Genomic DNA, 24809 nt, shown 5'->3' with positions numbered 1-24809 from the left:
TTTAACATTATCCTTGCATTTAGGAGGACATGGATCTGGAAGTGCTGAGATGATGAGGGAGGGAATGAGTGAGAAATTTCCATTTATTGACGGACCTTGAGCTGTTGCTGGCTCTGGACCCCCTGATGGAAATGTGAGGGGAATGGTGGGATCCTGGGCTCCCATTTGGCCCCATGTTTCATTTACAGCCGGTATTTAGGGACCCCAGAGAGTCACAGAGGTTTTATATGATCTCACTCCTTAGTGTTTGTACCACTTCTCTTGTTCTGAAACCCTGCCAGCAAAAGCTTTTGCTGTGCTGCTGTTCGGGCTTCACAGTGCTGGACACTCACACGGTCTGAATCAATTCCCACATACAGTGTGGAATATCCAGCTGCAGATTTACTAGGCTGGAAAACATATTTCCCCTTTGTTTTTAGCTTCCTGTGGTGCAGTCCGTGGCTCCTCCAAATGGCCCGAAGGCAGGAGGAACAAGAGTGACCATCAGAGGCAGCAGGCTGGACGTCGGCTCAGAGCTCCGTGTCCTCATCAACTCCTCCAAGCAGTGCACTGACCTCAGGTGGGAGCAGGGCTGGGGGCTGGTACTGGAGTAGTGATGAGAGCCAGAGCATTAGGAAGGTTGATACTGTCCCCCAAGAAGTCAGGCAGAGTGAGGATTTTGGTGGGGGGCACCAGTGCATGCTGGAATAGCATCGCCCTGCCTGCCCTTCCCCTCTGTCTGTCTGGGGAATCGGCCCAGCAGATGGGATGGCGTGTGCTGAGAACTGCTTGTTAGCAAGCCTGGAGTAACAGGTAGTTGGCACGGGACTGGAAGCTCCTTGTCATCTGTGGCTGCCACCTGCCTGTCAGGGGGTGCTCAGGCCAGACTCCAGCCTCTGGCTCAGCCACGGCTCCCTGCAGCTCACCCTTCCTGTCCTCCCACAGCCGCACCGACAGCATCATCACCTGCACCATGCCCGCTGCGGAGCTCACTGCGGCTGTGCCAGTCTGCGTGCAGTTCGAGAACAAGTCCTGTGCCAGCCACAACATCACTTTCAAGTATGAGAAGAACCCAGTTATATCAGACATCAACCCCAAAAAGAGCCAGATCAGGTGAGATCCTGCCCTAGCTGAGACAGCCTGTGAAAGAGAGGGTCAGTTCCAGCTGAGAGAGGGTGGGGAGAGGGTCCTGCCAGGAGAAGGGGGCTTCTCAGCCCTGGGCTGGATGGGTATAGAGGGCGCTTCAGCTTGCTCTTGGGGTGCTCCAGGGTAACCCCAGCACGGGAGTAGAAGAGGTCTCACACACCAGGACTGTCCATAGCTTGTTTTGATGCATTTAGGAGTGGAAAAATGTCAGCCTTGGTAACTATACTGTGCACACCTGGTGAGTACTTTGGGAAGTCCCAGGTGGGGGCTCTATGAGGATTTTTCTTGGCAGTAAAACTGCTGGAGGATAGGATGAGTTTTGTAATTTTGGATTTCAACCTTCCCTGAGGTCACAGTATTTAATTTTTAAAGTGTGTTGCTTTTAGTTTCACATCTCTGTGGAGTTCTCAGGCTTCTGTTCCTTTGGGTACCATGGTGAAATACCACCCTCCTCACCTGTGGCACCTGAGAAACCCGGGGCTGACTAGGAAATCTGGGAGGCCAGCAGCTGTGCCGGCAGGACATCGCTGAAAGCAGTGCGCCCAGGGGCGAGCATGAGCAGGCTCTGGTGTACTTGATCTCCTTGGAACAAAGCTGCCTCTCTGTTCCCAAGCACAATGCCAAGGCTGCAGGCTGTGGGAATGTCAGGGGAAAGGCAGAGCCATGACTCAGCCAGGCACAACCCCTCGCAGGCTTCCAACTGCTGAGTGGCGAGAGCAGTGTCTAAAAAGAGACAAGGGAAGAATGTCCTGCCCATAGTCACAAAGGACACCACTGGGGTATTTCTCAGTCACCTTAGTCTGCTTCCTTGGTACTTACAGCAGTTCCCAAATTTCAGAGAACAGGGTCCGTAACTGCAGGCTCTCTCCAGCCTCCGGTGTGTCTCATGCAGTCTGACTGCTTCAGCACATTGCTGGGCTGTTGACCATGAGGCATCAATAACTTGTGTAAAAGTTTAGCTGGATCTGATTTCTCTTACCATATGGATAAAATAATCCCTATAACCAAATCTAAACCAATACAAAAGTTGTACACTAGTCTGCAGATGTGACAGGCTCCTAGTTAGAAACTTGGGTCATAACTTCCTGGTGATATCCCCAGGCTTCAGAGAACCCTGGGGCCTCGTGCCCAAAGTCACTGTCCTTGGAGTGCTCTTCAGATAATAGGATTTGTGAGTCTTGCTTGTTCCCTGGCAAATACTCCAAACAAGTCAAATGTGCTACGGGGAAAGGGGAAGGTAGATCTAGGGTGCAGTAGAGTGGTGATGGTTCTCCAGCCATTGCTCTGCCTTGTGCACATCGGGGCTGCTCGTTATTCTTGCTAGTTGACTGCACAGTGAGAGGCCCATGTGTTGCATTCCCCCCAAGCAGATTCAAAACATAGCAACTTTCACATTTTGATCTAAATCAGAAGTTCCTGGAAGATGCAGGATGAGGAACTTTTCCCTCTCCAAGTCTCGTGGTTCTCTGTGGGTTGCTGCAGGGCAGGGGCAGAGACAGGGACAGGGGTATGGGCAGGGGCAGGGGATGTCTCCTGGCCATAGCTTTGCAGGCCACTTACATGGCCAGTGGCCAGGACGTCTGCTGCATACCCTGGCATGCAGAGGCTGCTCTTCTGGGCAGTGGGAGTAAGGGGGACAGCTCACTGATACTGCAAGAGGCTCCCCCCTTTCCACCACAGCGTCTACTCCTCCTGCCTTCCTTTCTTCCCTGATATTGTGGTAGCTGTGTGGATCTCTGCTGTAAGTAGGAAGAAGACTTTGGCTGTTGGGTCACATTTTCTGCTCAGGCAGCTTGGAAACATCTCTGAGAAAATGACAGGAGGAAGATGCAGCCATCACATCCCACGGCTGCACTGTCCTCTGCAGTCACCCTCTCTTTCTTCCCTTCTCCTCAAAGCGGGGGCAGGATCATCACCCTGGAAGGAAGAGGTTTTGGGCTGGTCCAGAATGTGTCCATGGCTGTCCGTGGCATCGGCAGAGAGCACACGGTGGGTGTCTTAGCTGGGTGTGGCCCAGTGACGGAGCAGGGCTGCGTGCCTGCTGCCAGAGGGTGGCCAGGGTGTGAAGCTGAGGTCTTGGCCCATGTCTCAGGATGGGCTGGGAGCACTTGTGGTGCTGGGTTCTGACATGCTCACACTCTCTTGCTTTCAGCGCTGTAAGGTTCACACTGACACCGCCATCACGTGCCCCTCTCCAGCTGCCTCCAACATTACTGTGGGGAGCAAGCCGGCCCCCGTCGATTTCTATCTCAATGGGCGCCTCTACACAGATGACCGCTCGGCTCTGGATGAGGAGATGTACCCCGAGGAGGCCCTGCACATCAGCAAATTCAGCCTGGGGTACTACGCTGACCCCCAGTTCTCCACAGCCAAGAAGGAGAAGTGGATCAAGCACCATCCTGGCGAGCCCTTAACTCTGGTCATACATGTAAGAGGGTGGTTGTTACAGCTCTGCTTCTCTCTGGGTGCTGCCATCTCCACCCTGGGCAGCCCCTCTGTCCTAAATACCAGCACAGTGACTGTCCACGGACACAGGAGAAACATGGGGGTCGATGGGAACTGGAGAGGCAGGAGCAGGTGATTTTGGCTCAGCCGGCAGCTTCTGCATCTCTCTGCCCCAGGAGATGCAGCCTGGTCTGGGGATGCCTTCTGAGGCATGATGCCAGAGAGCTGCCTGGGGAGGGTGTTGTAGCAAGGGGCTAAATGAAATACTGGACATGTGGAAAAGAAGGACAATGCCCTGGCCTGAAACCAGGCAGGTGCTGCAGAAGGGCCTGACAATAGGTGTTTATTCTTGCACAAACAGATCATTCATTCTTCTCTTTGGCTACTGAATTCAGCTCAGCTCACAAGGAAGTCAGGGTGCAGAAGCTGAGTGGCCTGGACAATGAGCAATAGTAATTCAAAGGCCATTGTTTGCTGCAGGATATCCTAATTGTTTGCAACATGCTCCAGAAATGTGCTCCCCCTTTCTCAGGCTTTGCAGGCGCATCCCCTGGCTGTCCCCTCTGCTGTACATCCTTCCCCCCTCCCAGATGGGCGCTTACATCCTTATCTTCCATGCACAGCAAGCCTGATCAAAAGCAGATTTTTCCAGGTTCCATAAGGGGCTTGTTCATCCTATGTCGCATGCTGAGTGAAGAATGGGAAACAGGAAAATCGGGACTGGCCCGGTTTTGGCTTTCCTGTGGAGTACTGGAAAAATGTCCTTGGTGAGGGAGAGTCTTCCCAGGTCTGCAAAACAGCAGGGAATATGGAAAGTACAGCAGGAAGATCAATTGCAATTCTAACTGCTATGCTGCAGCCTGACATCCTGATTTTATTTCTCTCTTTAGAAAGAGCCTGACAGCCTGGGCCTGGAGAGCAATGAGTACCAGGTGAAAATCGGCTTGATCTCGTGTGAGATCCAGATTGTTTCAGACAAAGTCATCCACTGCTCCATCAATGAGTCACTGAGCTCCTCGGAAAGGCAGCTACCTGTGACGGTGAGTCCGGAGCCTCCGCATGTGGGACAGAGGGGTCTCCTGCAAACCCTGCGGGTGAAGGACCTGCCCAGCTCACTCCCTGGTGACCCTGCAGAAGGCTGCACTGGTGGAAGGGTGGACAAAGCACGACACGCTGGCAGCTGTCGCAGGGCAGCTGGTCAGCAGGATGCAGGGGATGGGGATGAAGGCTGCCCCGAGCTGTGGTGAAGGGCTGCCGTGCTCCCAGTCATGGGGTACCCACAGCTTCCTGCTGAGTTACTGCACTGTGCTGGGGGAGGTTGTTCAGTTCTGGTAAGGCACAGTGAGGTCTCAGGCATGTGAGGCTTTGTCACCTGCAGTGATTTTCTGCTCCTCATGAGATATGTTTGGGGATTTCCTTAAAGCTTTAAGCCATCGGCTCTGCTCCCACCAGCAGAAGGGCTACAAGTGGCTGTGAGAGTCCAGCCTTCACCAAGCTGGGTCCCTGCTGGGTCCCTGCGGTATGACCAGGAGGGTGAGAGCAGTACTCAGGGCTTCCAAAGGCTGCTGCTTTCTCACTGCAAAGAGTTCAGTGTTCAGGGTTGCTGTTCCTCTCTGTGTCTGCAAAACTCCCCACACTTTGTTACTGTCCTGTTTTCCAGAGGGTTTGACTGAACTGCTGTGCTTGCCCTCAGTTTCCCTCATGTCATACACAGCCCATTGCCATGCTGGGATGTGACTGTGGCTCTTTGGAGAGAAAACGCCTCCACCTCCGTGGAGACCCCGCTGCCCCCTCCTTGTCCGTGTGTTGGCAGGGGATGGATGGGAGCCTGAGGCATGGGCGGGGAGGAGAAGGAGGGCTGAAGGGAACTGGGGACCTGTGCAGTTGGGCTGCCCAGGAGAAAAGCACAAGGATGCACTGCCAATTCACTGACGGGGTTATCCAGTTTACTGGCAACAAGCTGAGGTGTATGAAATTCTGTTGCAAACTGGAAACATGGAAATGCAGAAGTAACATAATTTCTCGAGTCATCTTAACAGGAATTTTAAATAGGGTAATTAAAAAAATTTTTTTTGTAAGAACTGAGAAACAGGGGAATCCCTTTGTGGAAGAAAAGGACATTTGAGTTTGCTAGTCTTGGTGTGACGTAAACCAGTCAGGGCAGGTCCCCAGGAAGCAGGAGAAGGATATCCAGCCCTAAACATCACAAGGCTGTTCAGAGTGCACCAGCAATGAATGTGCAGCTAAATAATCTGCTTATATTCATACCTGTGCACCCTTACTAAACCTACAGACGTGGTTGGGGCCCTCGCCTGCCGGCCATTCCACAAGTGGCCACTGCCTTGTAACACACCAGAAATGGCTTTGGTAACACAGGGCAGGCATGTGCAGGGGCCTTGCCTATTGAGTAGAGCTGTTCAGATACACAAGAGAGGCTTGTCAAGACCTTCAGGCCCATCTTTGTTCACGACCAAACAGTTTAAACATTGAGTTAAACAGCGGCTGTGGGATGATTTTTTTCTCTGAAAAATGCAAAAGGCTGAGCTGGTGGGGGAAAAAAAGACTCAAAATACATTGAGGAGCTGCTTCATTGCAGCATTTCAGAGGGAAAAAGTGGAGATCCTGAGGCCGGGCATGTGGCTGTGAGACTGCTGAGTGAACCTGCCCAGGTGCTCTCACAGTGCTGTGGCTCCTGTCCCTGATGAGCACCATGGCTCTTGGACAACATGCCAGGGTAGAGACCAAAGCTCTCAGTGTCTGGAGCCTTCCACTGGCAGCAGCCATGCCCTCACCAATGCTCCTAGAGCTCGGGCTGGATTTCCCTCAGGGTGGAGCTGTGTGTGACATGGTGTCTGGTGGTGGAGGTGGTGGGAAGATCCTTTTTGTGGGATGGCATTGGTCCAGTGGCTGAGAGCTGCTGGAATTTCACCCCAGTGGGCACCGTTCCTAGAGGGGTTTCCATGACACAGGAAATCAAAGATTAATTTTGATTAATCAAAAGATTAATCAAAACCATAAGATTACTGCAGCTCTTCCCTACCTCATTTCAAGTTTTTTTTTCTCGAGTTTCTCTCACTTCTCATTCCGTGGGAGAAGTGAAACTCACATTTCCAGAAGCGAAAGCCTTGTGTGGTCATGAGTTTTCCTTATGAGATGATGCTGTGGAATCCTTTCATCCCAAGGGCCCAAAGAGCTGTTTGTAAACAGCACCCAATAACTTGCCAGCCTGTGATGTGTGCTGGCCTCTTCCCTTCTGGAGATCAGGAGACCCAAGGACTGAGCTCTAGGGGTTTGTGCTTGTTGTCACAAGAAGTACAGGCTGGGAGCAGAGCCAGCACCTTCTGACACCCCTTTCACTGCTTTAGCCACGAGATCATTACTCGTCTATGGTCTTATTTATTTTTATTCCCTTAGTTTATTTGTATTTCAAGGACTTAAAAGTTTCTTAACCCTCCTTCTTCTGCATGGCAGCAGTTCTGATTTTGGAGGAGAAAGGCTAGTGCAGCAAGGGTCCAGAGGCTGTTCAGAGCCATAACAAAGTTGATGATCAGTGGAAGTGATTTTCTATTAAGAGCAGCACAGGCAGTCTTGTACAGTGCCATGGGCTCTCTAGGGCTCTCTAGTGCCATGGGCTGTCTCTTCTGGGCAGGTACAGTGGGGTCACGAGGGGGCCTTCAGTTCTGCCACCAAAGCCCTGTGGTGGTCCTGGGATGGGCACCACTGCAGCATCACAGCCTGCTGGGTGTGGCCTTGGCATCCCCCAGAGCACAGGAAGGGAATTGGGCTCCCTTGAGATGCACAGAGTCCCCAGGTCTGGCAGAGAAAGGCACAGCCCGGCCTCCCACACAGCCCGGGAGGCTGTGCCAGCACCGTCAGTGAGTCTTTGGGTGAAGGTCTGCTGAGTGCTGCCCTGTGTCCCCCCTGCTCCTGGCCCCTTGGCAACGTGTTGCTCAGCTCCTGCTTTTCCTCCCTCCTTTCTCCTTCCTCAGATCCAAGTTGGCAAGTTCAACTACACAATTGCCATGCTGCACCTTGGGGGAGGAGAAACCGCGATCATTGTCTCCATTGTTATCTGCAGCATCCTGCTGGTCCTCTCTGTCGTAGGTAAGGGAAAGAACGATGTGTTTCCAGGCTGTGCCAAGGTTTTTCTCATTGCATGGGAGGTGTGAAGGTTATTCTGAGTACTGCAGTTGTGCAGTACCTGAAGCTGGTCTGGGTGCAGTAGGTGCATACTCTCTGTATGGCACACAGCTAGTACCAAGGACCACAGCTCCCTGCAGCACAGAGCTTTTCCTGGCTGAATCCACAGCTCAACTCTGTTACTTGAACCCGTGATATTTATAAACTTACCCTTTTCCCCAAACACTTAGTTGTTACTATAACACAAAATAAAGAAGCATGTGAGAAACTGGTCTTGATCACAGGCATGACTGTCCCAGACCATTCCAAAGGTGCTCTTAGCCCAAGGTCCTGTCATCAGGAACAAGCAGTGACAGGTGCCTGGCTAAGTGGGAAGAGAGAGCCAGCATCCTTAGCTGCAAGTCTGAAGCAGGCACATTGGTGTATGTACCTGGCTGGAAGCTGTGCTGCACACCTTTGTCCTTGGGCTAGGGTACCTGCTCATCACATCACATGCCCATAATGACTACAGCAAAAAACCTGCCAGTTCACAGCAAATGAGGGGTTTATAACAAGGATATAAGTTATTTTTAATAAAGGCTCTAATGCACCCTATTTGTTAGATGCACCACCCATCATTAGAAACATATTTCTGGAGGCATGGGAAGACTGTCAGACATGAACGCTGTAATACAGGTGGTAAACATCCTCAATTCTCTATTCGTTAATCAGCTGGAACATATTAATACACAGTTAAGCTGAATACAGACAGCCCAGACCTAAATTGAAGATGACAGTTACAGCACGATCATTAAATTCCAGCTGGTTTTACTTATTTACAGATAATTGACAACTGCCTGAGCAGATACCAGTCTGGTGGTAGGTGTGAAACCAGCTCTGGGTTTAGCTTTCTGCACCCATGTCAGAGAGAACTGCTCTGATCCCAGTGGCAGCTGCTCCTAAGCCCGGGTCCAAAAGGCTTATTCCCTTCCTCTTTTTCAGCTCTCTTTGTGTTCTGCACAAAGAGCCGCAGAGCCGAGCGCTACTGGCAGAAAACCCTGCTCCAGATGGAGGAGATGGAGTCGCAGATCCGGGAGGAAATCCGTAAAGGTAAGTCCCTGTCTGGATGCCGAGGAGCCACGGCTAGGAGGGGAATGTCAGGTTAGCAGGCTTGAAGCAATTCACCTTCTGCTGTGAAGAAGTTTGTAGAATTATTTGTAGGAGAATTTCTGTCATCACCTGTGAGCTTTGGCAGGGTTTGGGAATGAGGCTCAGTGGCTGAAAGTGTGGCTCTGCCGCTGTCCTGCTGCCTGGCCTGGGCAAGCCACCTATTTCCAGTGCCACCAGCTTCTCTGGGGTTAATGGCCCTTGGCTGTGTCAGAGGATTACTTGAATGTCACGCTAACCTTCAGTGTGCTTTCCACATGGGTGAAACAAAAACTGCAGCACACTCCTCGTAGAGCAATGGGAGAAGTATTCCAAGTGTTGGCACCCACCATCCCACGGTCCGTGACCCCACCACGTGAGCTGATGTCCTGTCCTGAGGGGACAGCCTGCCCTAGGGCTGGGCTCCTGGGGCAGAGAATGTTCTGTCAGTGGTTGGGGCAAGGTGTACAGTGGTTAAACCCCAATGGGAATGTGCTGCTCAGAGAAAATAGAGCTTCAGCCCCCACAAGGGAACAGCTTGACGAGGCAGAGATGAGACGTGCCATGCTTTCCCGTGCCAGCCTGTCTCAGCTGGTGGAGGACTGGGCTCTCGCCATCTCTGGGTCTCTTTGTGTAAGGTTTTGCAGAGCTGCAGACAGACATGACGGACCTGACCAAGGAGCTAAACCGCAGCCAGGGGATCCCCTTCCTGGAGTACAAGCACTTTGTCACCAGGACATTCTTCCCCAAAGTAAGGAGACAGCGCGTGTCACGGGCACCTCATTGCTCCCAGATACTTCCCAATCAGTTTAGGGCTCTGCTAAAAGGCTTTTACAGTGTCACAAAATCATTCCACTGTTATATATTTACTTGTCACATATTTCAGCCTTAATTGTCATCAAAGTGGAGCTGCAGCTCCTGGGGTGTTGTACAAGATCGAGCTCATATGACAGAAGCTGGCGGCAACTGTCCCAGGAGTTGCTCCAACTTGCCTTTTTGGGGCCATTGCACACCTCTTCTGAAAGAGCTCTCACATGGGCAGCGTGCTGGGGACTCCTCCTCAAGGGCTCCAGTGTCACCCCATTCCATTCACCAGAGGCTGAAGGGTGGCTGAAGGGTGAATCTGCCATGGGCAGTCAGGGAGAGGGGCTTTTTGTCCTATGCACGGTGCCCCCAAGCATTCCCAGCAGCTTGGCTGGTCCTCAGGAGCCCTTTGGATGTCTCTGTCTCTCTCTTCCTCCCTGTCCAAGGTTGGGTGTGTGGTGCTCCCAGTAAGATGTCCCTTGGGCACCCAGTCTGAATCTGTCTGCCCGGAGTCCTTTACCAGAGCTGCACCAGACGTGCTGGTGCCGTCATTCCTGTCACCGGCTGCTCCGCTGCGTGGCTGTGCGCCCTTCACTGCGGCTGTATTTCACCCCCGAGGCAGCTGTGTGCCGGTGCTGAGGACTGAGATGATGATTTATGACTGCAGAGTGTTTCATTAGAAGCTATTACTCAGGTTTTTCAGTAACCCAGTCTCCATATCTCTGCACACTAGAGGCTTTAAGATTCAGTCTGGTATATGAATGCTAGAGATTTAAACATTTTTCCCATCTGTTTTAAAAGTTACATATGTTGAAACACCCAGAACTCCTCTATTTTGATTTAGTCTTCTGTAAAGCTTTCTCTTCTGGGAGTTTTCTAGCTGTCACATTACTCTATTTGCAGTCTCCCTGCCCTAACAGCCTTGTGTCTCTGCAGACGTCTGCCTCCCCCCATCCTTGTGGTGTTTGCTCATTCGGGAGGCTCTTGCAAAGTGTTTCAAGGCTCCATAAGCCAGCCCCATGCATGTCTTTGGAACGGGTGTCTTTAGTTCCAATGACATGCCTTCCCATCTTATTCCCCTGAGGTGCACAGCACACAGGGAGTCTCCTGGTGGGTGCAGTGCCCTCCTCTAACACTGTGCTTGGTTCCAGTGTTCCTCTCTCTACGAGGAGTGCTACATCCTGCCAGCCCAGCAGCTCAGCTCACAGGTGGGCTCCCAGGTCCAGGAAACACATCCACTCCTGGTGGGGGAATGGAAGGTGAGTAACCCACTAACAGAGCAAATGCTTTTGGGTGTTGCTGACCATTAACACAGACCAGCACTGGATCAGCTTTGGCTGGCTGAAGAAGGCAGATCTGTGAATCTGCTCTTCCAGTGTTGGCCTGGGATCCTTCCCAGCTCTGTAACTCTGAGGCTGCAGTAAGGTGTCCCTCTAGAACTTCTGAAAGCTGACCAAACCCAGTTCTCTTCCCCTCTCCTTGTAGACCCACTAATTGTTTTGTCAGCCCTCAGCTGCACTTGCTCCGTCTGTCTCATAGTGGGGAGCCCCAAACTGGCCACAGTGCTCCAGGTATCCTCAGGAGTGCTGAACAGAATGGAATGGCCACTGCCACTGGCCAGCTGTGTGCTCCTTGCCAGCAAAGCTGCTGACTGCATCAAGCAGGGGGAGGAGGGGCTCTTCTGCTTAGTATTTCTGTGGTCAGGAGGGGCATCCCTGCTGTCAAGAGGGATAAAATGTGGAGAAAAACAACAAGCAGGGTTTTCTCAGTCTGCTTTCTAAATTTTTCTTCAGATTCCTGAGAACTGCAGACCCAACATGGAAGAAGGAATTTCTCTGTTCTCCACCTTACTCAACAACAAGCACTTCCTCATCGTGTTTGTCCACGCTCTCGAGCAACAGAAGGACTTTGCTGTAAGAGACAGGTATGAGCTTCAGAACCAAAGACTTGGCAGCTGGAGGAGACTGGTTTATTCCTAGCCCAGAGCAATCCAGCCAGTCTGGGGCTGTGTGTTTCAGTGGATGGTTGAGTTACACTTGCCTACACTTTTCTGTTAGAAATGGATTGCCATAAACCCTGAAGAGCGCTCACTCATTTGGCTTACCAGTAAGAGGATGTAAGCTGACCTGAGGTCCTGCAGCACTGAAAGAGGGTTGGAATTTCTTACAGCCTTAAGAAGGTCCATGAAAATTGTCTGAAAAACTGCCTTTGTGTGTTGGGTTTTTTAGTGCCAGTCAGCAGTTCAGTCTTGTTAGATTGGGGCTTGAGTCCTGTACCATTCTGTGTTTCAGGTGTAACCTGGCCTCCCTGCTTACTATTGCATTGCATGGGAAGCTGGAGTATTACACCAGCATCATGAAGGACCTCTTGGTGGATCTAATAGATGCTTCGGCTTCCAAAAACCCCAAGCTGATGCTAAGGAGGACAGAATCTGTGGTGGAGAAGATGCTCACGAATTGGATGTCCATCTGCATGTACAGCTATCTCAGAGTAAGAGAACCAGTCACTGCTGTGGCAGGTGCAGGGTCACCTCTGTGTGCAGCGGGGATGAGGGATGTGGGGGACAGCCGAGGACCTGACACTTGCTAGCAGTGCCACTCAAATGGTCACTAGCAGTTGGCAAACTGATGTATTGAATGGTTCAGGTGTAGGAAAGCAACCTGAAATTCAGTTACTTCTCCACTTCTGCTGATTTGGTGAGTTCAGTCTTCATGGCAGGCTGAAGCACGGATCAATGTTTTCACTATACTTGAGAAGAGCCATAGGGGAGCTGAAAAATAACCAGAATGGCTGGAGGTTTTGGGAACTGCCTGGTTCTATGTTGTTTCTGTGACCAGCTGGCACAGCTATGCTGACCAGTCAGCAGTGTCTGTCTCAGGAGCCACGATGCTCAGGCAGGCCAAGGGCACTGGGGCAGGGGCTGCTCTTTATCAGTGCCCACTGGTGTGTGAGGCCTCTTATGCAGAGGCATCCTCATGGTTCTACACAAATCTGAGCAAGAGAGGTGGGGTGTCTGTCCCAGAAGGCTGACTGTCTTCTGATGGTAATGAGCAGGAATACGTTTGGCATCTCAGAGCCAACAGCAGTCCATCTGCTCAGTGCTTTATCTCCAACATTTGCCAGTTCTCTTTGGAATTCCCCAGAAGAATTGAGCAATAACTTAATTGATTCCACAGCAGTTAATTGGAGGATACCCCATTATACCCACAGGGAAGAGCCTTGAAAAAGCCTGTGAAAAAATCTCTTTTCCCAAAGTGTTTTCTACATCTACAGAAGCAATTCTATATTGTCTTCATACATATTGTGATGTCTTCTGATCCCAGATGATCACTTTTTGTCCTAAAGCCAGTAGTTTTGTAGTTCATCATCTTTCATTTTAGCCGACACAGTTAGCCAGGCTAATAAAAGAGGAGTTACAAGAGTGGATGAGGATGGCTGTGCCAATGTAAGCACAGCTATCCAGCCTGTAAGGACAGAAAAAAGGAAATTAGTAAAATTTTTTTAATCTTCAGATTTTGTGCCTGTAGTTTAACCATTGGAGAAAGAAAGTGCTGATTTTCCCTTTTGGGGAGGGGAGACCACATGTGAGGCATCTGATCCAGCTCCAGCTTGTGCTAAAAATGGACATTGTGCAAGAAGGCTTTCTCAGTGAAAAAAGAAAAAGAGGGAAGTGGAGCCTTATCACGTGGGCCTGAAGGCTTGAGCACATTCCACGGCTCGCTAATGGCAAGGAGCTGCACACGCGGCCATGGGTGGGAGCTGCTCGTTCCCGCAGGCTGTGGCCATCCCCAGGGCCAGGCAGTGCTGCTGTGAGAGGGCTTCCCCCTGCTCGTGGTCCACAGAGGGAGGAGAGGAATAGGGTGTGGTGGGAGCAGGACTGCAAGGTGACTAGGTCCTCTGCAGAGCTGTTGGGCCACTGGCTGAATGTGCATTTCCATCTGCCTGCAGCAGGTTCTTGGCAGGGGCTAAGGCTGCACACTGGGTTTGCAGTCCCCTCCAGGCCTCCCATGCCCAGACTGAAGCCATGGCAGTGCAGAGCATCACTGCAGCCTGTTTCCCATCTCTGAAAGCAAATGATTTCCAAACTAAAGCACAATGAAGTTGATTTCCAAGAGACTCTGATATCACACATACTCCACAGTGAAGGTGGGATCAAAGGAGACACTGAGCTGCTCCTGAAGTATGAAGAGGGAAAAGAATTGGTCAGACAAGAGTGTCTGGAGAGGAAATTTGTCCCAGGTGACACAAGCCCAGCTGTGCAAAGGGACAGGGGCTTGGTCCAGATCAGCATCTGGCATCTTCCCTGCTACACAAATGAGGACGGAGCCCCTGTGGTGGAACAGACACCACCTCCTTCCACACGGCTGGTGTCAGCTCAGGGCTGTGATTTAAATAGTAGTGATAGCCAAAGGCCTCCCATGTGCCTCGCGTTCCTCAGGATCAAACTCTGCTGCCTTCAGAGAGGCATTTCTTGGTTAAAAGGAAGGCTTGCCCGCCTGCCTGTAGCTCTGCTCTGTCAGACATGTGATGATGGGCCTGGTTTTCATTCCTGAATTATCCCCATTAATCACAATGTCTATTTGAAACAGCTGCTGTGAAAGTCCCTGCCGTTGTGCAGTGGAAAAATTCCAAGTGCTTGTATTTTCCCTTGTAAGTCAACGCTACATGCTCAAAACATTTGTTTCGCATTAATGCTCTGCCTAACAGCCTGTCCACTTGTGTTTTGGGGGAAAATGATTTGAAGGAGCTGTCTTCAGCTGGGAAGGAGCTGCCGGCCACAGGCATTCGTGGTCTGCACATGTGGAGGGCACCTGAAGGCGTGGAGTCACCACTGCTGGGGGCTGGCTCAGCGTGTGAGGGGTTGGGATAAGCTAGCAGGGGGCTTGCTGCGAGGCACAGGGGCTCAGAGGTAACTTGCAGCATTTGCACAATCAATGCAGAACTCTGTTTGTGCAGAACTGAGTGAGAATTGTAGATGAAATGGTCCATGTCTCTACTTTGTGCTACACTTTTGGTGGAAAATCTTTAAAAGAAAGCCTTCTCCATAAGCTACCATGGTACCATTGTGCCTGGTTCCTAACAGGGTTGGGGAGTTAAAGCGAAAGTGGGGTTCTGGAATTCAGCTTTTGTGTCTGTGTCCACACTTACCCAAGTTTTGCATGTGGGATGGAGGTTTGGTTCTTCACAGAATGCAAACAGATAACTGTCCCAAAATTAGCAGGCACTTGGGATAAGCAGCTGTTTTCTGTGCTTTTCCCACCCTAGCCTCACCAAAACTTTTTGGAAATGGCTGTAGTGTGTTCCTGGGAGGACATCTATAATAACTTGTCAGAGTTGTGTTAATAGGGCAGCAACATGTGAATCCAGTCTGTGCTCTAAACCTTTTTGTTTTCCCAAGCATATAAAATTGAAGCCCTCCCACGCTCCTTGTGCGTGGAACAGTTCAAGTCCTGCCAGCCTGAACTGTGCTTTCCATTACTGCAGTTATTTCAGTGCCCTGGGTAGCTTTAAGAGCCCATAACAGTTCAGTCAAAAATGAAAATGAAGTCTCATTAAAATACATTCACAATAGGAGGAAAAAAAGGCCCCAGACTGTGTTTTTTTAACTATTTTTTTGTCCTGAATCAGCACTGATCTCTTCTGGTTAAACTTCCTTTCTCCTAACTAGCCAAGTCCAAAGACGGTTTTGATTCCTTTCCAGATGAGTTTTCTGAACAATGCTGGAGGTTTCACAAGTTTGCCATTTTATCTCTAGTCCCTGCCTGCCAGCCCTTCTTTCCCTGCTTTGAAATACGCTGTCTGATTAGCACTTTTGCAGATTTCCATTAGATCCCACAGTTCCTGAGCCTGAAAGCCAAAAAGCCAAACAGAAATAGCATCTGGCCAGTGGAGTGCTGTCGCTGTGTCCCCTGTGGCCTGGCCTGGGCCGAATCCTGCCCGTGCACCCTGCAGCGTGTCCGCAGTGACCGCACAGTGCCGCTGCTCCGCAACGCCCGCCCTCCGCTGCCAGGGCAGCCTTGTGTGAGCAGAGCTGGCCCCGACCCGTGCAGCCCATGCTCATTTCAAGCCATAAGGGTTCCCATATCAGTAGGACTTGCCCTTTTTTTATGTTTTTGGAGGCACTGCAGTCTCCCTGCGGCTGGAGCTGCCCATGGCAGGGATGGGCAGGCTCCAGAGCCCAGCCCTGCATTTAGCCTCAGGTTTGTCCCTGCTCATGTGTGACACAAACAGGGTTCCTGTTGGTAGCATGGCCAGTGTTGAAGACTGTTGACCCCGTGTGCAGGGCCAGCCAGTGGCACCTTGTGGTTGCAGTATGGGGGCAGTGGTACTGCAGCCCGAGGAGGTCTCTGTGTCGGTGTTGTCCCCTTGTTATATCTTGCTTCTGCCTTTCTCTCCAAAAGGAACTCTTTGTGTCTTCTGCACGTTCTCCACTCTTTGCAATCCTCAGCTTCTCCACTTCCTGACTCCACACCTTCCTCTACATTCTGGAAGCCATGCCTTCCTCCATTCCAACACCCGCAGCCCTGCTCTGAGCCCATTTTGTGCTGCCTGCTCATAGGAGCATTTCAGGAATCATTAAACTCCTGCAGCAGACCCAGGGAGCTTCCCTGTATTCATGAAGTTACCCTTGAAAAGGAAGTGAGTGCCCTGCTGGCACAGACGGTGTGTGCCCACTGACAGCCCTGCTGTATCGCCCTATCATCAACCGCACCAAATGCAGCGCATCCAAATTGACATCGAACTAATTGCTTTAGCAATTATAGGGCAATTAGAATAAAAGAATCACCAAGTTTTAATTAAGAAGCAGATTGAACAGGATTTAGCAGCTCCTAGCTGAGAAATATCAGAACCGTTGGGTATCTGTTGTCTGAGCAGGCTCTCAGATGGCAGGCCTGTGTGTGTGGGGGGGATGCTCAGAATACATAAATGTGCAGAATTTGCACTTGCATCATTGGAAGGAAATTGAACGTGAATGTTAGGGAGAATGGGATGTGCTCTAACACTGAAGAGTTCCTTAAGAAAATAGCTTATGTTTCCCTTGCTCATCAGTGCAGCAGGCAGAAGAGGATCAGAAATTTGGCATTAAACTGTGTAGCTGAATCACATCACAAATAGGTGCTCCCTTTTATATTTTTTGTTCTTGTTATAGCAGTGCTACAGTTCACCTCTCTCCCATGAACTTATGCTTGATGAATGTAAGGAGTTAAATGGTGTGTTTGCTTGCTGTCACATGGGAACAGCTTGTTGACCCTGATCCTCTGTTTTGCTGTGATGAGGGCTCTGCTGTGGTATGAGAAATATGAACACTGGTTCCCAGAGCCACAGGCCCAGGCTGTGGGCTCACTCCCATGGAGTTCAGCGGCAAATCAGGCAGTGCAAAGAGCAGTTCAGCTGACATATTCATGAGAAAGCTGGGTGCCCAAATATCTCTGTACTTGGATTTTTGTGCACATCAGCCCTTTCTTGTCCTGCTGAGTGCAGCATGTCATACAGTCTGCACTCTGTCAGATTGCAGGAAGCATCTCTGTAGCACAGTATGCTAGAGTCTCCCTGTTCCTGTGTAATTCACATGTAAATTAATGCACATTTGTATTTTGTCGAGCATCATGTGTGCACGTCCCCGCTCAGCACAGCCATACATATGCCCCTGCCTTCTGAGCAGCACCCCAGCTCTGCCCGTGAGACAGCACGGGCTGGCACAGCCCATCGAGGGCATTCCACAGCTCCAGTGCTTGCTGCAGAACTTGGATGGGGTATGTTGATGCTGACAGTTACAGCATCCCCAAAAATGGCCTGCGGCTGTTGTTGGCTGTTGTGTCCTCTTCCCCATCTGCGCTGTCATGTTGCCACGAGTCTGAAAACTTCTGAGCAGCCTCAGAGAGATGCAAGTGGGAGTTGGGAGGTGATGGCCCCCCAGTGTTTGCAGCACCTGGGGTGGACTAGTGCTGCTCTCTGGTGTGCAGAGGCACTTTAAGTGTCCACACACAGCCTGTCCCTACCGCACTGTTGATGGAGCCATCACCACAATGTCTGGTTTGCTGACTTGGTCTTCTTTCCTTTTCCCAGGAGACGGTTGGAGAGCCCTTCTTCCTGCTGATCTGTGCCATCAAACAGCAGATTAACAAGGGTTCCATCGACGCCATTACAGGGAAGGCCAGGTACACCCTCAACGAGGAGTGGCTGCTGAGGGAGAACATAGAGGCAAAGCCGAGGGTGAGTTCCCATGTGCTGGGGCTTCCCCAGAGCTGGCATGAGAGCGAGATGCCATGCTCATAGCATTTGGGTCTGCACAGCTGGTGAGAGAAAGAGGCACCCAGACAAAAAGAGGAGAGGGTTTCTGACAGAAAGAGTTGCTCTCATTGCCCTGCATTTGGCTGCAACTGAGGCAGTAGCTGTGCCCCCCTGGTCTCTGAGTGAGTGTCTGTGGCAGCCTGCAGGCCCTCACAGCTGACTGTCCTGCTGTTCAGGAGCTCTCGAGCTGGTGCTGGTAACTGGGCTCCAGCACCGCTGCGGACCCATCCTGCAGCAGGCTTAGAGCTTGTTTAAACAGTGGAGCTTGGCCCATTCCATCAAGCAGAGGCTGAGCAATGAGCTTTGATGGTTCCATTAGTCACCAGTCGGAGCCAAGCAACTGAGGACACGGCTGGTAATGGGGGCTGACCCTTCTCCCTGCCTCATGGTGGTCAAGCCCCATTAGCAAGACAGCATGAGAGGGGGCTGCTATGTTGCTCCCTGTGTCCTCCCAGCTTGATCAACAGAGCCCTCAGCCCCTGGGGCTGTAAATCAGTGCCTCTCATGATGTAAAGCATCGATGGCCACATTAGTTCAGCCTGATTTCCATCAGCACAGGGCCCAGGGCACACTAGCCAGAGCTGTGCAGGCACTGCAGCTTCCGAGCATTCTTGGGAGCCAGCAGAACCAGGCAGGTCACCCCTAACTCAGCCTCTGCCTGCAGAACCTCAACGTCTCCTTCCAAGGCTGTGGGATGGATTCCCTGAGCGTCAGAGCCATGGACACGGACACACTCAGTCAAGTGAAGGAGAAAATTCTGGAGGCCTTCTGCAAGAACGTCCCCTACTCCCAGTGGCCAAGGGTGGAAGACGTTGACCTCGGTAAGGACCAGGTGCATGGGACCAGCCAGTCCGTAAATACAGGTGAAGCACTTAATATTGTGCAGCAGCTGTTGGTGCCTGTCAGAGCAGGGGGTGAAGCAGCACTGACAGGAGGGCAGACATCAGAGCAGCAATTTGGTCCCAGACCCCCTGGCTCTTGCTTCCTTCGGGCTGGGGTCTCACTTGTCCCCTCTCTGTGTTCAGAGTGGTTCGCCACCAGCACTGACAGCTACATCCTGCGGGACCTTGATGACACGTCGGTGGTGGAGGACGGCAGGAAGAAACTTAATACATTAGCACATTACAAGGTAAAGCTGTTGACACCTCAGGGGAGCTCCGCCTCCTCGGAGCCTGCCTGGCCTCCAGGGTGAGCTGCGGTTCCCCTCCAAAAACGGGATCATCAGGAACAAGCAGGGAGGTTGCCATAGCTCCATGAGAGCTTCCCGGGAATAGACATCTGCCCTGGCGAGCATCTCGTTAATATTGCAACACACAGAAACTAATTAACACTCTTCATGCAAAACAAGTTATCCTGACAACAGAAAGAGGAGGGGAAAAAGCTCTTATTCCCAAGGGCCACTAGCCTAGCTGATTAGTATCACTGTGCTCTTGATCCGCACTCCTGCTGAAATCGCAGCTACAACTGTCAGTGCCTGCTCCGAGAGCAGGGGCTGGGGATACCATCAAGGAAGCGAGGCCAAAAATACGAGGAAACATGGTGAATCAGATTGTTTTCTTGACTGTTTTTCTGTTTAAAATTAAATGAAACCAGAAATACTTAACGATGTTCATACTCCCTGGTATGCCTGGAAGCATAATCCTCACTGGTCTGTAGCCGTGCATGGAAAACAAAAGCAGAGCTGAGTGCTCATTAATATGGTTATCGGGGTAACAGCCGTGCTGTGGAGCGGGGCTGGCACGGTGCCCCGCAGCACAGAGGCTGCGCCAGCCCCACGGGTCCGGGCACAACCACTTCCTTCTCCTGTTTGGGGAATGGCAAACCAGCACCTGCACAGCCAAACTCTCCTTCCTTTTCAAATTGCCTGCTGTCGACATCCAAAAATGTATCTTAGATACATGTATTTGCCCAGTTCCCATCAGGTTTGAGAACCTCACTATCTTGTAATTGTATTGAAAATTCCCATTCCACGTAGGTGGGGGGCAGGGGCAGGGCAGGTTCAGGGGAATGTTTGTGGCAGAACTATGACTGCACCAGCATTCGCTAGCTCCTGGGGTCTCCCCAGGACCAGGGAGGCACTGATAAGGCCCCCATCATCAATGCGTGTTCTTCCCTTCCTCCACAGATCCCTGAAGGGGCATCCCTGGCCATGAGTTTGACGGACAAGAAGGACACCACACTGAGCAGAGGTAACATCTTGCTCCTCTTCCCTGCTGCTGGTGACAGGGCAGGAATGTCAGAGGGTCACTGCCAGAGGGTTGTCTCTGGCTGGGAATACTAGAAGACTGCCAGGCCCCGTTCCTGGGTGCTGTGGATGTGGTGGCTCTAGACGTGCTATCCAGTCTCCTCCCTCTGCATCATGGGGTGCAGGGTGCTCTCCCAGCCCTCAAGGTGTTTGCAGCTTCCATCTCGCACCCTCACTGGGGGCTGACATCCAATCTGTGCTGACAGAGTGAGAAAAAGGAAGAATCTGAAACCACTTGGTTGAGAAAATCTTCTCCCTCCCAGTTAGATATATTCAGTCTCTTGCCAGTGCATTTCTAGGTTTCAGGCTGTGCAGAGTCAAAACAGACCAAGGGAGACAAAAATCCACATTAAACAAGGAATTTCAAACCCTGTTTCCAGGCTGTCTGCACAGAGCCTGGCTCTCCAGGAGTCCTTTGCCTGCCGTGGTGAGGAGCTGCTTGGGACTGAGCTGCCCTGATGATGAGGCTTGGAATAATGCTGGGAGCATGGGGCACAGCAGGGTCAGGGTGCAGGAGTGCCCCTGTGCTCATCCTGTTCTCATGCCCTCTTGAGTGTCTCTTATAACATCCCTTGGGAGATCTCAGGTCCCCCTTGAAGTACCTCCTAGGGTACCTCCCACGTGCCCCATAATGCAGTAAACAACTCCAAACCAAGGAGAAACACTTAGATCACTTGTGGTGAGAACACCAGCTCGGTGTTGAGGTTCTTGGGGTTCAAATGCCTCTTGACATGGAGATCACAAGTGGGGTGGATTTCAGCTTGGACCCCCTGGCTGAGCCACTGTGTCTCTCTTCTTCTTCACAGTGAAGGATTTGGACACTGAAAAGTACTTCCACTTGGTAAGTATCCTACTCCTGGCTGCAGGGATGATGGCTGCATGTGGGGGCTGCAGATATTAACTTAGATTACGTCTGTGGGCTGTAGTGTCAGATGTGGTGAACAAGCTGGATCAGGGCTCATTAATTCTCTTCACCAGGGTTCAAAGAGGCAAGAAAGGTGATCTGTAGATAAACTGAGGGACATGATCAAGAATTACCAGGATGGCAGAGAAATGGTTGTGAATGATGGAGCTGCTGGCAGCCACAGAGAGCTCTGGGGCACAGTCAGAGTGTGGCGTGGCATGGCACAGTGTCAGTGGTGGCATCCAGTGACACCTTGGCTGAGTCACCTGCTGAGAGCTCCTGGCATTCTGCCTGTTTCCCGGGCTGAGCAGGTCCATGGGTTCCTGCTGGTGTACCATGCTGGAAGCGCAAAGTGCTAAGTGCTGCTAAAAGCTGTTATGAAAAAAGGTGTTACGGACAACAACAATATTTTATAGCCTGGTTTGAGGTGTTTTTTTTTCTCTGCAAGCATTTCCATGCTCAAGTAGAAGCACGCACGCACACACACATGCAGAGCAAGGAGGGAGAAGGGATGGGAAATCAACTGTTCACATGTGAAACAATGCCAGGATGGACGTCAGTTGCTTGCTTTGTCATTATGGAGAGTAATTCACTGACCTGACCAGCGGAATATTAATTCGTGTTCTGAAAAAGCCAGTATTCCTATGTACTGTGCTTTTTCCTAATCCAAGCAAAGCTGGTTTCTGCAGAAGCCATGTGCATTGCTTCTGGGAGCCCTAGGTACAGCCCAGACAGGGGTGTGAGAGCCCAGGGGGGCAAGCACACTAGTGTGCAAAGGGAGATGGATGGGTTCATTTTCTTCATCTAGGGTGAGAGAGGCAATAAAGAGACAGGAGAAACAAATGTCAGAAAAACTGAGTATTATGAATCACTTTTTTAAAGCCATATAAGGGTGTGTTCTAAAGCAGTAACTGCTTTTTAATTGAATTTTATATGTGGTTGAAATTCTTTGCTGAAAGGAAAATTTAGTGTGACACTTCCAGGGAAGAGTGCTCTGACCATGTGCTTTGTTTGGGACCAGGTTCTCCCAACTGATGAATCAGTGGAACATAAGAAGTCCCACAGACAGAGCCATAGGAAGAAGGTCCTTCCAGAAATCTACCTGACAAGGCTACTCTCCACCAAGGTAGGAGCCGGGCTGCCCCCGTGCTTGGCAGGTGGGTTTGTTCGTGGTCTATAGGGAGAAGCCTGCTCCAGGGAAGGAGCACTGCAGGGCTGGTTGCTCCCAGAAGGCAGTGGGAATCCTGTCCTGGATGGCTGGAGCATGTTTAGGGAGGCTGTCAGGCTCCTCAGGGTCCCTCCAGCTTCCCAGCTCATCTTTGCTACTGTGTGATGCCCCACATGCTCTCCCCAGGATGGACTGGGGGCCATGCAGACAAAAGGAATTCTGGCTGCCTCAGGGCTTGCGATGCATAGCTGAGACCTGAACCCATGTCCCCAGAAAGAGATGCTGCGGGGACAGGAGATGGAGATGCTCAGCTGTGGGAGCAAGAGAAATGTCTGTGTGATCTGAGGTCAGATCTGGCCCATCTTTAATCCCAGCATGGTGCCTCACTGAAAAAAAGATCACAGGGATGGCCAGCAGTCTCTGGTCTTCTTTGTCTGTGCTGTACTGAAAAAGCACAGATGTGAGATCCCAGCAGTAAGAAAGAAAATCTCAATGCCAAAAGAAATTAACCCCAAATGCAAGTTCATTATATTACTATCCACAAACAAACCATTCCCTCTCTGCGTCAGCATCCCCTTTCTCTTCTGACTTATCCAACTGGCAGCAAAGCATTTCCTCTTGTGTGCAGCAGTCACAGCCCCTCCACTGTTCTCCTGGGCTTGGGTGCTGCTGCTCTCACCAGGGTCCACCGTGTCCTTGTCCTGCAGGGCACACTCCAGAAGTTCCTGGATGACTTGTTCAAAGCCATTCTCAGTATCCGAGACGATAAACCACCTGTGGCTGTGAAGTATTTCTTTGACTTCCTAGAGGAGCAGGCAGAGAAGAGAGGGATCACAGACCCTGACACTCTGCACATCTGGAAGACCAACAGGTTTGGAAAAGGAAATCCTTCTTTTCTTCCTTCCATCTCTTGGGAGCAGGAGCTGCAAAACCCCGGTGTCCTGAACTAATCATTAGGTTGCTAAAAGTAGAAGAGGGACTTGGAAAACAGGGAGGGTGGCAGAGAGGGCTGTGAAAGATGAAGCCAAGCACAGGATTGGAGAGCTTTGAACAAATATGAAGCTCAGGGGAACAGTGAGCTGAAAGAGGAGGCATGGGCAGACAAAGGGCAGAAAGAACTGGCACACACAAATAATGAAAGGAGAAGCAGGATGATGTGAGACAGCCAATAGTGTTAGCTGCAAGCACTGGGGATCTGAGACAGAGTCTGAAACCATGTCATATCTTAAAAGGTCATGGAAATTTTAAAACTAGCATATTTGGATCCTTTTCATTTGCCTTCTGCCTTTTCAGCCCTTAGTGGCGGTTTTCCTGGCTCACATCTGTAACCAAGGTGAGTCTCCAGGGTATTCAGGGGACTCGGGGAGCGGGTGCTGTGACAGTGGCATGCTGGTGAGCGCCGCAGCAGTGGGACTAGACCAAGTGATGCTGAGGGACATGAGCAGCAGGAATGGGGTGCAGGAGCCAAAGCGAAGGGGAAATAGTGGAGGAAAGAAAACAGAAAATTTGAGAGAGCAGGGAGCTTGGAGAGAGTGTCAAGGAGAGGCTCAGCACTTTGGAGACTGCGGAGACAGGAACTGTTTCCAGCCCAAAGTGTGAAAATTAAAACCAAATTTTACTGGGAGAGCAGGCATGCAGATACAACCATTGGGCAACAGCTCTGCCTACTCTTTACTACCTTCACTGGCCTGTAGAGCAAAGACTTACAGTGGCTTTCACTTCTTAGCTGCTGTGGAGGGTAGGAAGGGTGAGCAATAGACTGAAGCTGTGTTGTGGCCAAATCAGCAGTGAAATAACTGAAGGAGAAAATTATGAGAGAGCAGAAAAAAAGATACATGACATGCATTTTGTGGGGCCAGGCTCACTATCAGAACCAGATGATGGTTACTGTCAGTAAAGAGGGAAAAGGAGGTGACACCATTGCTCCAATCAGCAGCAAGTGGGGAAGCCTGACTCAACAGACCCACACAGGCGAAGCTGCTGGTGCCTCTCTGGGCCTGCTGAGAGCTGCTGAAGGAGCAGGGGCATGTGTGTGCCTAGAGAAGGCTGTATGTACAATCACCCGTCAGTGCCACATCTTCCAGCTTGAAAAAATGTCTTGAGGATGAAGGTGTGTGCCTGCCCCTCTATCAAGGCAAGGGTCTCTACAGGGGGTGATTAAATAGCAGAACCCATCTCCTCAGCTTTCCTCTCTACTACTCCCTTTCTATCATCATCTTTCCTGCATTTCCACCCCTCTTCCTCTGGTACACAAAAATTCATCTGGTGCATGTCCCTGGATCCTTCCCTTTGCAGCCTACCGCTGAGGTTTTGGGTCAACATCCTGAAAAACCCCCAGTTCGTCTTTGACATTGACAAGACAGACCACATCGACGCCTGTCTGTCTGTGATCGCCCAGGCCTTCATCGATGCCTGCTCGCTCTCCGACCTGCAGCTGGGCAAGGTACGTCCAGCGAGGGCACCACACTCCTGCTCAGGCAGTCACAGACATGGACCAGTCTGGGTGGGCAGGAACTGCAGGAGGGCACCAGCCCGGCCTCCCCCCAGCCCAGTCGCCCTCC

General features: G+C 51.1%; 1 protein-coding gene across 2 annotated transcripts in view; it reads left to right on the top strand.

Moving 5' to 3' along the window:
* Window positions 1-24809, top strand: part of PLXND1 (plexin D1) — a gene marked incomplete at its 5' end in the record, with an annotated part of 69823 nt that overhangs the window by 38392 nt on the left and 6622 nt on the right. For both annotated transcript variants that reach the window (XM_082288898.1, XM_082288897.1), the window contains 19 exons: window positions 420-559; window positions 925-1092; window positions 3024-3114; window positions 3278-3553; window positions 4461-4610; window positions 7560-7674; window positions 8692-8799; window positions 9474-9586; window positions 10791-10898; window positions 11433-11563; window positions 11931-12129; window positions 17707-17853; window positions 18596-18752; window positions 18957-19060; window positions 20057-20120; window positions 20983-21017; window positions 22102-22206; window positions 22956-23119; window positions 24544-24691. In XM_082288898.1, the coding sequence (XP_082145024.1) occupies window positions 420-559; window positions 925-1092; window positions 3024-3114; window positions 3278-3553; window positions 4461-4610; window positions 7560-7674; window positions 8692-8799; window positions 9474-9586; window positions 10791-10898; window positions 11433-11563; window positions 11931-12129; window positions 17707-17853; window positions 18596-18752; window positions 18957-19060; window positions 20057-20120; window positions 20983-21017; window positions 22102-22206; window positions 22956-23119; window positions 24544-24691 (2523 nt within the window). The remainder of the gene's footprint in view (window positions 1-419; window positions 560-924; window positions 1093-3023; window positions 3115-3277; window positions 3554-4460; window positions 4611-7559; window positions 7675-8691; window positions 8800-9473; window positions 9587-10790; window positions 10899-11432; window positions 11564-11930; window positions 12130-17706; window positions 17854-18595; window positions 18753-18956; window positions 19061-20056; window positions 20121-20982; window positions 21018-22101; window positions 22207-22955; window positions 23120-24543; window positions 24692-24809) is intronic.

Source organism: Coloeus monedula, assembly GCF_965178545.1.
Source record: "Coloeus monedula genome assembly, chromosome: 11".
Classification (NCBI taxonomy): Eukaryota; Metazoa; Chordata; class Aves; order Passeriformes; family Corvidae; genus Coloeus; species Coloeus monedula.
Note: the sequence above shows the minus strand (reverse complement) of the source record. Positions and strands in the feature narration are given on the sequence as shown.